This window comes from Peromyscus californicus, unplaced genomic scaffold (assembly GCF_007827085.1).
Source record: "Peromyscus californicus insignis strain IS unplaced genomic scaffold, ASM782708v3 Scaffold_2__1_contigs__length_46816999, whole genome shotgun sequence".
NCBI lineage: Eukaryota > Metazoa > Chordata > Mammalia > Rodentia > Cricetidae > Peromyscus > Peromyscus californicus.
Genome location: NW_026294540.1, coordinates 41765322 through 41783218, shown reverse-complemented (window position 1 = coordinate 41783218; position 17897 = coordinate 41765322). Strand labels below are relative to the sequence as shown.

The window sequence follows — 17897 nt, the reverse complement described above, 5'->3', positions numbered from 1 at the left end:
ATAAAAGATAAATTAGATATGAAAGCTTAGACTCACAAATATAGGATAGATAGAATATTTTCTTTAATTTTGCCAAATACAAATAGACTAGATATTATAACTGTAATTGTTGCTTGATAACTATTTGTTATATATGATTTTACTATGTTAAAAATTAAAACTTTCCTTTTTAATTAAACATAAAAGGGGAAATGCTGCGTGATAATGTTCTTGTACACTGGTTTAATAAAACGCTGATTGGCCAGTAGCCAAGCACAGTGGGAGGGAGGGCGGTTTGAGGAGGGAAGTAGTGGAGGGCTCAGTGACTTCCTAAGCTCCCTGACCTGGGAGAACGTGCTCCGGACTTTGAATTGCGCGCCTCTCTGTTCTCCTCGACCTTGTTGCTCATGTTGGAACTACTAAAATGTCGGGACAGCAGCACACACTTGTAATTCCAGCATTCCTGGAGACTGAGGCAGGAGGACCGCAAGTCTGAGGCTAGTCTGGTTCACATGGATCCAGGCCAGCTACATGAGCTCCGTCACATTGATGACCTGTGACCTGTGTCGCAGGCCACGATGCAGTGAGGAAAGTGCTCCAGCCTGGGAGGACAGAAGCTCCAGCATTGAATGCTTTTCCCTACTGCCTCCTCTCACAGAAACATGACTGCCCTGTACCCCCTGCTGAATACATGTGGCGACCTATTTCCCCAAGCTCCAGGGATATTTATATTAAGTGGTCACAGATGTTTTGTATACAGTGAGTTCCATTTATTCCTGAGTTGACTTTCTTACCTACAGTCAACAAAGTTTCACAATGTGAAATGGAAAATTCCAGAGAAAATTAAAAAAAGGGGGGGGAGGAGAGGGAATCTTACTATGTAACATTAGTTTGCCTGGAACTCACTATGTGGACCAGGCTGGCCTCAAATGCACAGAGATCTGCCTGCCTCTGCCTCATAAGGATTAAAGGTGCGGGCCACCAAATCCCATACAATTTGTAAGTTTTAGGTAATTTTATTATTGTATCATTATTCTAGTCTATTATTATTGTTAATCTCTTACCATGGATAATTTATAAACTAACCTCAATCACAGCGTGTCTTTGGGGAAAAACAGCATACATGATTCATCACTATCCACTGGTGGCCTTTGCACAAAATCGTCCCAGACAATGGGGACTACCATAGTCTTAGGAGGAGGTACTATAGGAAAAGGAAGGGACCATCTATAAATGTATTCGTTGGTAAGTGTTTGCTGAACAAGCATGGAGACATAGTTTGAGGCCCCAGAACCCATATGAAAGAAGCTGGGCCCTGGTGATATACTTGTAATTCCAGCTCTAGGAGGCAGATCTCTGGGGGCTCCCAGGCCAGCCAGCCCAAACTGTGTGGTGAGTTCCAGGCCAGTGAGAGAAGAGACTCTGTCTCAAAGAAACAAGGTGTATGGTACCTGAGGAATGATACTTGAGGGTGACTTCTGGCCCTCTGTATGTATGTATGCACATGTGCACTCCTATACGTGTGTCCTTCCTTCCTTCCTTCCTTCCTTCCTTCCTTCCTTCCTTCCTTCCTTCCTTCCTTCCTTTCTCTTCCTTCCTTCCTTCCTTCCTTCCTTTCTTTCTTTCTTTCTTTCTTTCTTTCTTTCTTTCTTTCTTTCTTTCTTTCTCTCTCTCTCTCTCTCTCTCTCTCTCTCTCTCTCTCTCTCTCTCTCTTTTATGGCATTTGGAGAATACCCAAAAATACACAGAAAAGTTTCAAATATAGCAAGGAGAAACTCCAAAAGCCAATTAATAAAAGCAGAAGGCTATCCCCAGACAGAGAGACAGTAGGTTTCTTGATAAGTGAGTGAATGGCAGGAGATACTGTGAGTGGAGATGATTAGGAGCAGAAATGACATCTGAGAAGAGTTCATGTAAAGCCTCAGTTAACTTTTGCAGGACAGGTAGGATGTCAAGGGTGGCCACACAGGTGAACAGAAGCAAAGGAACCAGGCAAGGATGCACAGGGCCTGCTTGGTGTGATTCTGAGAGTTGGGCGTCAGGACCAGAAGGAGAGCATCCACGAGAGTTGGGAGGTAAAACCCTGGAAAAGGGATAGGTGTGGAGGTGAGACTTTTGGAACTGGTAGAGGAGTTGGGGGAGAACACAATCGACAGAAGGGGGCTCTGAAGAGAACAAGGGTCATGGGTCACCATAATGGGTGATCAACAACATCAAAAGCTAAGGCTAAGAAGACCAAGACCCCCAAGAGGAACATGTGACTGCATCGGACATGTTATGTCTCCTTATAAGAGTGCTAGATTAATTAACATTAACTTTCCAACTCCAGTTTTGGGGCTGGTTTTGCACAGTGTTAATGATCACTTTAACAACAAAGAGTGCGGTGGTTTGAATGAAAATGGCCTCCATAGGCTCACATATTTGAATAGGTGGTCCCCAGTTGGTGGAACTGTTTGAGAAGGATTAGGAGGCGTGGCCTTGTTGGAGGAGGTGTGTCACTGGGGATGGGCTTTGAGGTTTCAAACGCCCATGTCCTGTTAGCTTTCTCTCTCTCTGCCTTGTGGTTGTTGTCTCAGTATATAAGCTCTCGGCTATTGCTCCAGTGCCATGCCTGCCTACCTGCTGCCATGCTTCTACTGGTGATGATCATGGACTAATAACCCTGAAATTCCAGTTATATGTTTTCTTTTATAAGTAACCTTGGTCATGGTGTCTCTTCACAGCAATAGAACAGTAACTAAGACACAAAGTATCTGGGGAAATATCAAAAAGTTTGTTGTTGGTTCTTATTCCTCCCAAGCTCCTTGGGGCCTTTTGGCTATGCCTCAGTGGCTAATGGCCTTCACGATCACCCACCCTAGCTCACACGAGCAGCTGTCTGATGTCTGCTGTCACCCGTTCCCAAATGGCTTGTCCCACTAAGCTGATGTTCTGCGATCCTGGCACTGAAAATCAAGGCAGCCAGGCATCAGAATCTTGTCTTCGGTGTCCTTTTCACGGCTGCAGATTGCACTACAACCCTGGCCAGCTGCCTTGCAGAGACAAGTGATGGCCACAAGGAAAACTTTATGAGGGAGGGATGGATCAGGTGACCCTCATTCCTACTACAAAAGCGTGTGCTCAGCTGGGAGAAGATCAGTATCACTTTCTCGAGTAAAAAAGAATCGACATGCTCATTAGATATTCAGAGCTGTGGGGAAAATGTGACAGGTCCAAGTGTTGCTTCTCTAAAGATGTCATTCTGCTGCGGATTTTGTCCTGGACTTTATGAATTAAACTCTGTCACTTCTCTATAAGCTAGACGCATCCAGAGTTCTGATTTCTTTCTCTTTCGAACAGCTCCTAGCTGTTTTCATCTGCTTTCACCCTTGTATTAGACAAAGCACTCTCACAGATGTAGTAGCAGTATTAACAATCACAACCACTATGGAGATAGACAGGTCATATGCATATGTACTAAATCAATAGAATATGGGGATGTATGCTGTGATGTGAAAATGTGTGTGTGTGTGTACAAACGCACATGGAGGTCAGAGGTGCCTAGACAGCTGTTCCTCAGGTGCCACCACCTCTGTTTACTTTTTCCCTTCAGTCCCTCACTGGCCCAGAACTCACCACGGAATCTAGACTTGGCCTCCCCGGGGCTGGCGTTCAAACTGCGTGGCCACACCTGCCTTTTTCCGCCCCATTCCTTCTGGGCACTGAATTCAAGGCCTTGTGTTGTGTTTTCAAGACAAACGCTTCATGGACTGTGCCATCTCCATAGCCCCTGGGGGGAAAAACAACAACCCTGTAATTCCTGGCACAAGTGTTCCTTTGGGGGGGCACTTTCTCTGTCTGTGTCGGAAAACACTTTGGTAACCAGGTTAGTAATGGTAGGTAGTCATGAAAACACTGGCTGGGAGATGGGAAAATGCTGCATAAAGAGAGGACGAAGATTTCTACAGGGATGGCACTGTACAAATGGTGGGCAGGGGCAAGTTGTGGCTTCTGCTGAAGGGAGAGGAGTTGGTGGACGAAAATGCAAGGGGAGGAAACAAAGGACCTTTAAGAGGAAGGATTTCTAATTTTAGGGGTGTGTGTGTGTGTGTGTGTGTGTGTGTGTGTGTGTGAGAGAGAGAGAGAGAGAGAGAGAGAGAGAGAGAGAGAGAGAGAGAGAGAGAGAGAGAGAGAGAGAGAGATTGCAGGTAAGATGTGAGGAAGCCTTAAGTGGTCAGAGAAAGAACTCTGAACCAGAGGTGACCCCGAGACTGTGTCCCTCATTGTCAGTACAGTCTTAGACCGGGCATCTCCACAGAGGTGGGCAAGAGACTTGAACCAATTTTAACCAGACCCCCGTGACAGGAGACTCTGACAAACAGTAGCATGCTCTTTCAACCCTCTTTTTTTTTTCTTCCCCACCTTTTAGAGACAGTCTCACCTTGTAGTCCAGGTTGACCTCACATTTGAGGTAAGCCTCCTGTCTCAGTCTCCCAAGTTCTGAAATTACAGGTAGTTGTGAGCCACTATACCCAGCTCCATCATACTTTATCTGTCCTTTCTTTCTCTGACAGGTCTTGTATAATATTAGAGGGACCAGTCTCAATATTATACATTCCAGGGGCTCAGGAGAGAGAACTACTAATGGCGAGGACTATTTTTAGGAAATAGAATCTCAGCACACCGAGCTCTATAGTCCACTTGCTTTAATTCCTCTGGCATAACATCCTACTTACACAGCTTCAGTTCTGTTCTCATGTCTAGCTCCTTTCTTGCCTGATTTCTGTTTATCTACTGTTCCCTCTTAAGTTCTATCTTACTTCTGCCTCATCTAGGTCCTTTTCACCTTGTTCTTACCCAGCTGGGACTTCCCCATCTGACTCTTCATCTTCCATCTTGTTCCTCTAGTCCTCTTTTCTAGCCCTTCACTCTAATTCTTCCCCATCTCAGTTTGTTCCTCTCAAGTTCTTACCCATCTAGTTCTCCCATTCTCTTTTTCCTTCTCTGTCCCCCCCGTGCCTTGGAAGTCCTGGTATATATACACTTACAAGCAGTATTTCCTTAGCAGTGCAAAGCCAGGCTTCCAGGGTCAAATGGAGGGGTGATAAGAATCACATTGAGAGGCAGTAACCGTTAATTATCGTTTGCAACCCCAGGGTGGGGGAAAGTGTGCTCAGTCGCTAGGCAACCTGTGTACCACTAGATGCCTCTGGTGATAGTTAAAGGGAGATCTGGAACTAAAGGTAAGGTTTGGGAAAAGAGGAAGTAAGGCTTAATTGGCACATCCGCCAGGCCTTCTCAAATGGGTAGCCTGGGTGCTCAGTCGCTAGGCAACCTGTGTACCACTAGATGCCTCTGGTGATAGTTAAAGGGAGATCTGGAACTAAAGGTAAGGTTTGGGAAAAGAGGAAGTAAGGCTTAATTGGCACATCCGCCAGGCCTTCTCAAATGGGTAGCCTGGATGCTTAAGTCTGTTCTTAGAAAGTACAGAGGTAACTCTGATAAGGTACTTTCCTCCATCTGGGGATGGACCTGGCCGGATGCTGCCAATGATGATAATTACAGGGAGGCTTGAACTGGGGTTCTGGCTGAGCATAGCTGTCAGCGCAGAAGGTTATCTAACTATTCCTAGAAGTGGTTAGGTAAGGAATTAGAGGTCTATAAAGTTAGTGAGGCTGTAAGAAAGGAGGGTCTGAGCTAAAATGTGTAAAGCTATTATTTAACATCCACCTGACCTAGACGGTGTCTCCTTGTGGAATTTGCCTTAAATCAGGAGACTTGCATGTGGACTGTTATTACTGCTAGTCCTTGAAAGTGGCCAAGGGAGATATCTGATTCCAGAGAAAGCCTTTCCTGAGGCTGTTCTCCAAATACCTGGAATGTGTATGTCCAGAGAGTGATCAGTCCACACTGTTAGCCCTTCTTAGGGAAAAGTCGATTCGGAAAGCTATGAAGGCACACATGATTTTCATAACAGAATACAGCTGATATATAACAAGCCAAGTAACACCAAAAACTCCTTGGGATTTGGCTTCTTCTGGAGGAATTCCCTGATCCCTCCAGGTAGTGACTTTGCCATAACCAGCTGAGTTCTTATAATATATTCCTGCGGCCCGCAGCAGACAGGCTCTCACATACCCCAAGCTGGCCTTTAACTCTGTGTAGCTGAGGTTGATCCTGAACACCTGATCCTCTGGCCTGCATTCTCCTGAGTGCTGGGGTTACAGGTATGTGCCAGCGTGTGGTGCTGCAGATCAAACCCATGGCTTTCTGCAGGTTCTTCCTAGATAAGGACTCTTAACAAATGAGCTACATTCCCAGCCCTAATTTCTCAAAAGACACTATGGGAAACTATCAAGGCCAGTAATTCACCTCTTCCTTTTTTAATTTCTTAATTTCCTCATCTATAAAAGCTGGAGATTGGGCCTAGAATACCCCTAGGGTTTCTATCAGAGCTCTGACATTACATTCCCTTTGAGGTAAATTTGAATACAGTAAAACGTGCAAATCTGAACTGTTCCATTCCATGACTTCTGACAACTACAGACACTTCCCTGACCTAAATCTTTAGCAAGATACAGCACTTTTTTTTTTTTTTTTGGTTTTTCGAGACAGGGTTTCTCTGTGTAGCTTTGCGCCTTTCCTGGAACTCACTTGGTAGTCCAGGCTGGCCTCGAACTCACAGAGATCCGCCTGGCTCTGCCTCCCGAGTGCTGGGATTAAAGGCGTGCGCCACCACCGCCCGGCCAGATACAGCACTTTTTAATCAGTACAGGACAGCTTCAGCCAACCCACCTTCAACAGCTAGCCAAATATTTTGACTTTTATCACGAGCGGATGGATTAACTAGTATCTGAAAGCTAGTTGTGAGATGCCAGACTTTGATACTGCTTCATCAGTATTGAAGTTTCTTACAGGAACGGAGGGACATCTCTATTTGGCAGACTAAGACGTCAGAGCGGATAGGGAAGGTGCCCGAGTCATCAAGCTACCAAGCAGTTAACTTGGACGCTGTGTGAGAAGTCCAGGTTGTTAATCCCGGCCCATACTACACTGACGGACGATCCTGGCGAGTCAGCGAACGACTGCCTAAGGCACATCATAGCTTCGAATTCGATGGGTGGGGTTCAGTGCCATTCACGAGTTCCAACGAGTCCCGAATATTCCTGCAGGCTGTGCGCACACGCCACCTTCTGCAATGGCTCGCTCCCACTCCGCGCCGGGGAGCACGGCAGGAGTGGGGCTGCGAGCGGCCTCCGGTCCACCAGGCTGGCTCTCGGCGAGGTCGCGTCCTTAGAGGGACGAGCCGAGCGCTCGGCCGCCGCCGCACACGTCCTGCGCGAATGTGGCAGGTGCAGCACGCCCTGCCTAGGGTCTCGGGCTCGCCATCGCGCCAGGTGAGGTCTCCGTGCTCGCAACCCTCGCCCCTGCGCATCCTTTCCCTACAGCCGGGCTCCCCAGGCTCCTCCCAGCGCTGACTCAACCTCATCACCCTCTCCCCGCAGCGCTGCCGCGGCTGCCATGGCAACCGTGCGCCGCCGCCTCCCCGCCCAGGCGGCGAACTAACGGACTCCGGGCGGCGGCTGGCGGGGCCCCGCCCCGCCCCACCTCTTGACAGCCCTGACCTACAGGATCTAGGTGGTGAGCCCGAGGACCCGGCGTGACCGGGAGAGCCGGGCTGCGGCGCCCAGGTGGGCAGTCCCAGTCCGCATCCCCTTAGCGGCCGGACACTAGGCCGCTCCCCCGGAGGGCAAGTCCGAGAGCCGCGGGGACAGGCGCCTCGGTCGCGGGGCATCATGGGTCTTGTAGTTGGGTGGCTCGCCGCTGCGGCTGGGTGACTCGGTCCCGAGAACTACAAAGCCCAGCGGTCCCGAGCGCGGCGACCGACTGATAAGCTGGGAGCGGACCCGAGAGCGTTAATGGGGCTCTTTGTCTGCAGGGGGTTCCGGGGTGGTCGCTGAACCCGGCAGGGTGCGTCGGGAAGGCTGGGGAAGCGCAGGTGAGCCGTGGGCCTGGGTGCTGCGCTCGGGCTCCCGCAGCCACCGCACTCGCGGCCCCGCCCCATCGCCACCTCGCGGGGCCTGGGCCTCCCAGGGCGCTGCCTCTCGGTGCAGAACCGTATGTATGGCACAAGGTGGATGAGAGACCCGACGAACCCGTCCTTAAAAGGCCCTTTGCCTTTCCCCGTGAACTTCTAGGTATTTCTGCTTATTTTCAAGTAGCTCAGCGCTGTTGGCATATTAAACCCATTCATTGATGTGTGTGCAGAAGACAGTAATATTTAAAAGGCTAAGAGTGAGAGCGGATGAACGATGCTACTGTTATCTGGCAGTGTCTGGTATTCTTTCTTTCTTTTTTTTTTTTTTTAAAAAAAACCGTTTTGCATTTTAGCTATGAGGTTCAATATTGTAGACTAATGACCGTCCCTTCCCCCTCCGCTCCCCATTCACCAGCCTGAACGTTGCCCACACATATTTTGGTTCTACTTTGAAGTCTAGTTAAACTTTAAATGATTAGTTAACTTTTAAAGCAAATAGTTTTTAAAGACAACGTGTGGCATTACTTTCCTTGGTTATCCTAAATATATATATATTTTTTTTCAGAATTTCTGAGGAGCGTGTTTTCCGAATGAAACATGCTGTGCCCTATCTTTCAAAAAATTATTATTACTATTTTAAATGCCGCACTATGGAACACAGCTTAGCCACAAGAGCTGAGTCTAAGGCCTAGTGGGAAGGAAGCTGACAGATTGGAAAACTGGCCCTCAGCATCCTTTAAGGTTTCCAATAGATAGATAACCTCACATTTGATACTATATGGGGTAAGTTGGGACGTTCTTGACAGAGTTATAGACTTATTATTGAATGTGCATGTTCTTAGAAATAACAGCAAAAATAAGACCAGGAGCACTAAACTTAACTTTTCTCTCAGTTGTGCTGACATCTTTAAATTTTAAAGTAATGCTTTTTGTTTTGTTTTGTTTTTGTATAAGGAGGCAAAATAGGCTGTGAGGATGAAGGAGAGATCTTATATAATGTAGAGACTTGAGGCATTATAAATGTAGTCATTAAAAGAAATGTAAGATTATTCCACTGCCAGCTATTACGTCAGGCAGTGGGACCAAAGAGATGAATAGAAAGAAGATGGCCGTCTCCTACACAGCACACATTCATTTCCTCACAGTTGTGTGGTCGGAACAGTAATTTCAATAAGAATGATCCCGTTTACTGAATACTTATCTGTGTGAGGCACTCTACACAGTGGTCTGCATTGAAGTCCTTATGTAAGCCTCACAAGGAAAATACGAAGCAGTTACTGTTACTTAGCGGTGATGAAATGGGTTTAGAGAGCTTGTCCAAAGTCATGAGCCAGAGACTTCAACCTAGGCGTGTCCAACTCATGACCCAGGCACTGGTGCAGTTTCCACAACCACTTAGAAGAGCTTGAGGCTGTCCACGGAGACCAGGGGAGACCTTTGGTATGTAGTGCAGAACTGGCTCAAAAGTAAACAATTTGTATCTATGATCATGAGGAATATTGGCATGTAGTTTTCTTATGTCTGGTTTTAGAATCAGTGACAGTCTTCAAATATGAGTTGAAAATATTTTTGCCTCTTTCTGGAGAGTGTCTTTTGTTGTCGAATATTATTTTAAGATGTGTTACATTCGTTTATGCTGTGAAACATTTGTTTAATGATGCAAAGATGTATTGCATAATTTTATGTTGCATTTGTTTAACTCCATAAAGCTGTGTTACTTTGCCTGCCTAAGACACCTGATTGGACTAATAAAGAGGTGAACAGCCAATAGCAAGGCAGGAGAGAGAAATAGGTGGGGCTGGCAGGCATTGAGAATAAATAGGAGAAAAAAAGCAAGAGGGATCACGGAATGAGAAAAGGAAGGAGGAGGACATCAGGGGCCAGCCAGCCACGGAGTAAGAGTGAAAGTAAGATATAGAGACATTAAGAGAAAGGTAAAAGCCCGGTGGGAAAAGGTAGCTGGGATAATTCAAGTTAAGGAAAGCTGGCTAGAAACAAGCCAAGCTAAGGCCGGGCATTCATAAGTAATAATAAGCCTCCCTATGTGATTTATTGGGAGCTGGGTGGTGGGCCCCCCAAAGAGTAAAGAGTAAAAACAACCAAAGACAGCCTTCAGTACTCACATGTGAAGCTGTTGGGTCTGGAGTATTTTGGGGAGGTCATAAATAGTAAACTTGGTTTCCCTGACAAACGCGGGACAGTTGAGGTCACTCTTAATGTTTCTGGAGTGGCTTTGGTCTGTTGTGACCTCACAGACTTGTCTGTTTCAGTAAGTTCTTTGGCCTTTCATTCTCTTTGAAGTTTGTAGTGCTAGCCCTCCTTCATTTCCAATTTTGGTAATATTTCCCCCTTTTCCTAGCCAGCATCACTAGAAGCTTCTTAATTTTATTGAGCTTTCTGAAGAATCTCCTTTTGGCCAGATTGAAGTGTTTTGTATTTTTTTCTGTTTTTAAAATTTTTTTGATTGATTTATTCACACTTTACTTTATTTTAGAGACAGGGTCTCACTCTGTAGCTTTGGCTACTTAGAACTCACTATATAAATGAGGCTGTCCTCGAACTCAGAGATCACCTGCTTCAGCTTCAGAATGGTGGGATTAAAGTCATGACCCACCTCTTCTGGCATGATTTCTTCTCTTTATCATGTTTTTCCTTGCTACCTCTTTGGGTAGCAAATGAAAGGTGGGAGCTCTGAGCAGGCTCCAGCAAACTGCAGTCCAGGGGCCAGTACCCAGCAGGCTATTCTTGAAAGACCCACGAACTAGGGGTGACTTTTGCCCTTTTCTAATAATTGATAACTCATAGGAATGGAAGGAGATTCCGATTTCAGTGTCTGAACATCAGTGGTGTTGGGATGCAGCCACACTCAGCTGGGGATGTACCTCTTATGGCTGCCTCTCTGGAATGGCAGAGTTAAGTACTGTGTCAGAGAGCAAGTGCCGTTTTCACAGGCGCTATACAAGTGCGTGATACGCTGTCAGCCGAGTCACGGTGCTGAACTTGACACCTAAATTATTATTTTTATCAGTGCACACTCCTGTCAGAACAAGAAGAGGTGGAAATGTGCATTTGGAATATTTAGAGCGCTGTGAGGCGAGGACGAAGCAGTGTGCTTGTGCCATGACACAGGGGCTGTGCTGGAGAGGGACAGTGGGGACATAGCGTTGTCACCAGAGTGAGCACAACACAACGGACCCTAAGATTGCAAAGGCCGGTGGAACCAGCAAGCTTTAACATGGATCGAGTCTCTCTCTTCACAGATTTGAAAAGTGGAAACGAAGCCGTGCGGCTGGGCACTTTACAAACGGCTCATTTGTTAGCCAAGCCAGGAAGTCGTTGACCAATGGGGAGTTGGATTGCAGCAGGCACAGAATTGTGTCTGGAGAAAATAAACTTGTTTAAAATGATTAGCCTTTTGGCATGAACGGTTGCTCGAAGCGTTGAGGGCACCATTAATCAATTAAAAACCCAAAGAAATGATTTTGAGTGGTTTTCCTTGGCTCTTCATGAGACGGCAGATGTTAGCAATACTGCTCAGTTGTTTACTTGGGAAGTCATCGCTGAGCTTGAAGTGATTGAAAAGTGAGTTTGAACCAACATTGTGTGTTGGGGGCATCGAGGACACATACAGAGTTTTCAAGACACCAGAGCATCAATTCCATACAACTTGAATCTTCGAAGCTACATTAGAAGGATGCTTGTAAACATCTGTAGAATGGAAATGAGCTCAGGTGGACATGGTTATGATGCTATGAAAATGTGAGCCAGGTGAAGCTTGTGGTTATCTGTCATTAATTCTTTGGTGTTTTGCAGATATGTATCTATCCCGTAGTCAGGGTCTGTATGGGGTCAGTGTCTGGAATTCCGTTATGGAATTAGCTGTTGTCAGTTCCGTAGGCTTGTGTCAAGAGTAGGAGCAGCACCCTCCCTTGCCTTCGCCACACAGCCTTCTGATGGCTTAGCAACAGGCAGGTTTTCAGCTTAGGGTAGAGGTGGGAGGTTGTCAGAAGGAGAGCAACTGCCCTCGGCCACTCTCATTGAACACCAAGGGCTTGCTTTTGCCATAAACTCGGTAATATTTCTTAATGAATCCACCCTACACATTCCAAGACGGAACAGGTGCTTATGTCAAAGCCAAGACTGCAGGAGAAGTCTTGCTATGCAGTTAGTGTTTCTACACACTGTCAGTGTTGTTCAGCTGTCCACATGGTCAGAAGGAAGTGGCATCTCCATTCTTTTTGTTTTGTTTTTGTTTTTAAGGGTTTCTTTGTGTGTCCCTGGCTGTCCTGGAACTCTCTCTGTGGACCAGGCTGGCCTCGAACTCAGAGATCCTCCCGCCTCTGCTTTCCAAGTGCTGGGATTAAAGGCGTGCACCACCACTGTCTGGCTGACATCTCCATTCTTTCTCATAGTGGCTGTCAGCATTCTGAGACTTCTCAGACTGGTTTTAGCATCATTTCCAGACTTTTATTCTAACTTCCATATTAGATATCCATTTAACTGTGTTGTTGAAGTTCTTTTCAGCTTAATCATTAATTGGTCTTGAATAATCTGCAGAATGCATTGTTTAAATACTCTCTGAACAGTGACTATGCTGACCGGAAATCACGTGTCTGCAGTTTGCTCACATTAGGTGGAAGGACCAAACTGGCTTACACCTAGTCATTTAAGAAAGGACTTCACAGATGAAATATATACAGCATTATTAAAAACCAGTGTCAATGACCTGGTGCTTGTGATTGAAGGCAGGGAACACTAACTCAGTCCTAAGCTTTGAAGAGAGTTGATTCTTTTCATTAGGAGACCTGCTTTACAGAGTTACTGCTGTCTATATTTTTTAATTTTATCACTATAGAATATAGAAAGTTTTATCTCATAATTGTTTATCTGTTGTCCTCTATTTTGTTTGTTAGTCTCTTAGAATTTAAATGTTTGTCCAAACCTTTACAAAAAAGGATGCCAGCCCGTTTGTTATAGCAAAATATTTTCCTACATGATGGTATACCTGTACATGTTAGCAGACTTAATATAAGTAATTTGCCAGACAGCAGCCGTAGAAGAACAGAATTCACGGGGAACTTTGTGCTCCCAGGTCTCCTCAGTGAAGCTTAGCTAGTCCTAAACAAGAGTCAGGACTGTTCGCTGTGATAGATATGAGCGATGCGTAGCCTAAAGGAAGAGGCGTTGGTTTGACGCTCATGGTTTGGGGGCTCAGTCGATGGCAGGCTGGCTCCATGCTTCCGGTTCTTCTTGAGGTAGTGAATTAGGGCAGAAGGGCATGGTGACAGAGCTGTGGCACCCAGGGAGCAAAAAGAATATGTGTCCTTTTCTGTCTGGGTCCCCAGCCTGTGAGATGCTGACACCCACATTTCTACTGGGGCCTTCTCCCCCAGGTTGACTTTTCTCTGGAAACATTCTCCTGGATAGACTCAGAGAAGTAATTTACTGATCTTTAAGTGTATGTGTGTGGTGTGAACGCATGTGTGTGGTGTGAATGCATGTGTGTGGTGTGCATGCATGTGTGTGGTGTGCATGCATGTGTGTGTGCATGTTTGGGGGTGTGCATGTGTGTAGGTGCATTGGCATGTGTGTGAACAAATCATGTGGTGGTCAGAGAGTGACGTCAGGGCCCCCTTCGCTTTCCACCCTATGTGTTGAGGCATGGTCTCTCACTTGAGCCCAGAGCCGATTGATTCCTTTGTCTGTGTTGGGAGAGTCCGGCTACCCAAACTAAAGCGTAATTCCCTAGGAAGGCAGGAGGGACATTTCTACTTTCTGTATTACTCATTTAATTGGCTTGCTCTTCCAGGAGATAGTAGGGCGATTTGTACTTTCCTAGGGTCCCTTCCTCTGTATTTCAGGACTTCGTGTGCTTACGGTCTTGGGAGGAAAGTGCCTATGCTGAGAAGCCTTGGGTGACTGGGAGACTCTGAGAAAGTCAAGAGAAAAGCCGGCATTGCTGAGCTGAAGGACTGGCCTAGAAACCGAAGCTCAGAGCGCCTTCCTGGCATCAGATGGACGGTTCCGATAGGGTAGCACCAGTTAGGATGGGGCGATGGCTCAGCGGTGGAAGGGAGGGCTCATGAGGTATCTGGCCATCTCTTCCCTATGCAGAAGAGATGCGTGCTGAAGACAAAGGACAAATTGAGATTCAGACATCTCTCCCGGTTTGACTCATACTTAGCTTTGCTGTATGATGCAGCCATGGCATCTAGATGATGGTGGACTCCATAGGCTGTCCTCCAAAGTATAACCTGAAGTGTGAAAATTTTACTCCTAGGGTCCAAGGGTCTCAGCTAAAACAGCAAATGTTAAGATACTTAACCATATTCGTATATGTCTTTCGATGTCATAAAGAAGTAGCCGAGCAGAACAGAATCTCGTGGATATATCTGACTGAGTTGGTGGCAGTAATAAATGAGCAAGGAGCCCTCATGTCCACTGTTCTTCATAAATCAGCCAGCTGTCCATCACCTAGGCGGTTCTCCCTGTTATCTCCCTGGATGGTCTGTGACCTCCTGTGTATTTGCAGAGTTGGAAATTCAGTTAAGTTTTATGTCTATTTTGACTCTCAAACCAGTTTGATGCACGTGTTACAAAACTGATAATTGTTTTAAAATCAGTGCTAAGAACCTTACAGAAAGCATTGTGTTTTATCCTCAGGGATCTGAAAGAAGATGAACTTGGCAGAGATTTGTGACAACGCAAAGAAAGGGCGAGAGTATGCGCTTCTGGGAAATTATGACTCATCGATGGTGTATTATCAGGGAGTAATACAGCAGATCCAGAGACATTGCCAGTCAGTGAGAGACCCGGCTGTCAAAGGGAAGTGGCATCAGGTAGGACAGCTCGCAAGTGCCCCGTGTGCCATGGCAGCCGGGTTCTGTCAACTTGAGGAAGCAGAGGCGGGAGGTTAGCCGGAGAATTTGCACGTTCTTCTGATTGGTCGGAATACTGAAATACGTTTGACATTTAACTCTACGTGAGGTTCTGGTAGACTACCTTCTCAATGGTCTGTGTATTTCTGACCATACGTTTTCATCTTTGAGGATGCTTAATTGTAGTTGAAGGCTTTCTTAATTTTGAAATTTTTAAAACTAGCTATCTCTTGTTGCTGTCTCCTCTCTCATTTTTGTTTGTGGTTTTGACCTATTTCATAAAAGTTTTCCTTGAAAGTCTCCTTACAAATACAAATGGGCTGGTAATCTAATCAAGACATTAACATTGTTTCTGTCTTCTTGACTATACAACTTGATTATATATTAGGACAGTTAACGCAAACTTGAATTATAATTTCCCCAATTACTGTTGTAACTTAAAATCCTTTTAAAATTAAAAGTACAAAGTCAGACAACTCTTTGAAGCTTCGTTTCCTCTGGTGTCTTTCCAAGGCCTCGCTTCCTCTCTCCACAAGTCAGAGATGAGGGCTTCACTGAGTGTTGAGGATGAGTTTGGCTTAGTTTCCAGCGTAGGATTTACCAAACTGCATTGAGTAAGAGCAGCACACTTGCTGTAACCTGGGCTGAGATTCTTGGGTCTCCATTTTTCTTGCCTCTCACAGGCAGGGTGCTTGTGTTTCATGATGGTGCATGTTTCTCTTGAGATACTGGCGTGTGAGCGTTACACTGGGCCTGGCACCTAATGCCCTGGTGTATTGTGTTATATGACCACACACGCTGGCAGGTCCCCCTCACTGGGGTCTTCCTTTGGTTCGACAGCCTCCTCCTGTTCTTTTCAATGTACTAGTCTGGGAAGAATTCTTCTGCTCCGCTTTGGGGTTAAATGTGCTTTCTGGTTAAAGGATTACTATAATTGTTAAAAATGAGTTTATAAATACAACTTTCCCTGTCATTGTTTGCTTTTGAGAATTAGCATGGGTGCCAGATTTGAAGACAATATTTTCCACATAGTAGGTACTCAGTTATGTTTTTTAAATGTAGGGAAAATCTTGACTTAGTTCAAACTAAACCTTATCCAGGACTCAAAAGAGTTTAAGACCAGAAGAGGCCAAGGTGAAGGGGATCATAAGTAAGGCTGGGTGGTGTGTGATCCTTTGCAGTATCTGGCAGTGGCCAGACTCAGGGCAAGCATTTCATGCTTAGTGACAGTGGGGATGGGAAATGGAGGTGACAATTTTGACCAATTTTATTTTAATCTCTAAGAATATTGAAAGATTTAGCATAGTATCTTTGATGTCTAGGGTAAATAACTTGTTACTGATGTAAATGCTTATTTTAAGCTATATTAATAATCAGCATCTTTTTTGTTTTTCGAGACAGGGTTTCTCTGTAGTTTGGGTGCCTGTCCTGGATCTCACTCTGTAGACCAGACTGGCCTTGAACTCACAGAGATCCGCCTGGCTCTGCCTCCTGAGTGCTGGGATTAAAGGCGTGCGCCACCGTCACCCGGCATAGCACATTCTTTATTAGACACACAGCTTTTCCTTTTGTGAAGAGGCATGCAATGCAGCCTTCGCCCCATTGCCCGCTGCTCCGCTCCATCACTCGGAAGAGCTGTTTATCACATGCTGCTGTGACTCATTTTGCACACTTTGACTGACACTAAGAAAGCTTGCACTTCGTATAATTTATTTATTTGCACTTCTAACGTAATGGCCCCTTTCTTAAGGTACGGCAGGAACTCTTGGAAGAATATGAACAAGTTAAGAGTATCGTCAGCACCTTAGAAAGCTTTAAAGTCGACAAGCCCCCAGACTTCCCTGTGTCTTGTCAAGATGAACCATTTAGAGATCCAGCAGTTTGGCCACCCCCTGTCCCTGCAGAGCACAGGTAAGTGAGACTCGGGCGATAGGAACATCTAGATAACCATACTCATAGTAAAGCTTTGTTTGAACAGTTTCGCAGAAGCATTTTGGGGGCTCATAATCTTAATATACTTACCATGCTTGTTCCTTGTGGGGTCCAGAGCTTATGTTCCGTCAAGGAAGAGGCAAATCCGTGTCCTGCCCTTACTTTCTGTGGCCTTACGGTGGTCACCTGTCTGGCAGCTTAGCAGTTAAGAGAAGTTTTTTAGACTAGCACCACACCTCGGTGTTTTTGGAGAAGACTGACCCCTTCCAGCGAGCAGTGAGGAGACTGGATTCATCTGTAATAGTCAGTGGCTGGCCTATCATTGCTTAAAGGTCCGACACCTGGGGTGGCATGTAAGGCTTATCCCCACCAGCTCCTCTGACCCTGTCCACTCCACTGCTCTCTTCTCCGCTCTCCTGGTTTCTGTCTGTGCACAGGTGTTCTTTCTCCAAGGACTTCCCAAATTCACACCTCTAAGCTGCTCGTCTTCCTCAGGTCCCTGTCAGCTGACTGAAGCATTTTTCTGGTCGCCTGGGTTTGCAGGTGGCATGTTGGATTTGCTTGTCTGTTCAGGATTAGAGGACAAGTGCTGTCAGGCCAGGGCCAAGGCTTTGTTTGCTTAGAAACCACACAGCAAATGTCCTTTGCTGACACAGAGGCTTGCCCATGGATGGAGTTCAACACTGACATCTCCATTGTTTATGAGTTAGGAGACCGAGGCCTGGGAGAGCTGGCCGTGTGAGTCCGGTTAGAGCGGGACCTGAGATCAGGTCTTGGGCTGCCTTTCTGTCTCTTGCGTTGTGACGTGGGGCTGGGGGCAGAGTGCTGTCCCATAGGAAATCCATTTTCCTTTGGCTAGTAGCTGGGCTCATCTGTTCAACTAACTGCTCTCTTGAAGTTTTCCAAAAGCATTTAAAGGATTGTGAAAAATGGTTAATTTTTGTTGTTGTTTTGTTTTAAGACATGGCCTTGTTATGTAGACCAGGCTGTCATGGAACTTGCCATGTAGCCCAGGCTGGCCTGTCTCTGTGATTCTCCTGAATTAGCCTCCAAAGTGCCAGGATGACATTCTGTACCATCTCACCCACCTA

The 17897-nt window shown here is 46.0% G+C and overlaps 1 protein-coding gene across 5 annotated transcripts in view; it reads left to right on the top strand.

The window, feature by feature from the left end:
* The first annotated feature begins 7471 nt into the window (after positions 1 to 7471).
* Positions 7472 to 17897, top strand: part of Katnal1 (katanin catalytic subunit A1 like 1) — a 53526-nt gene continuing 43100 nt past the window's right edge. The window contains exons 1-4 of one of the 5 annotated variants that reach the window (XM_052754562.1): positions 7472 to 7649; positions 8562 to 8779; positions 14660 to 14835; positions 16625 to 16785. In XM_052754562.1, the coding sequence (XP_052610522.1) occupies positions 14674 to 14835; positions 16625 to 16785 (323 nt within the window). In that variant the 5' untranslated portion in view covers positions 7472 to 7649; positions 8562 to 8779; positions 14660 to 14673. Of the gene's footprint in view, positions 7650 to 7822; positions 8157 to 8561; positions 8780 to 14659; positions 14836 to 16624; positions 16786 to 17897 lie in introns of those variants that run through there. The other 4 variants (XM_052754560.1, XM_052754559.1, XM_052754557.1 and 1 more) reach the window with 4 other exon arrangements.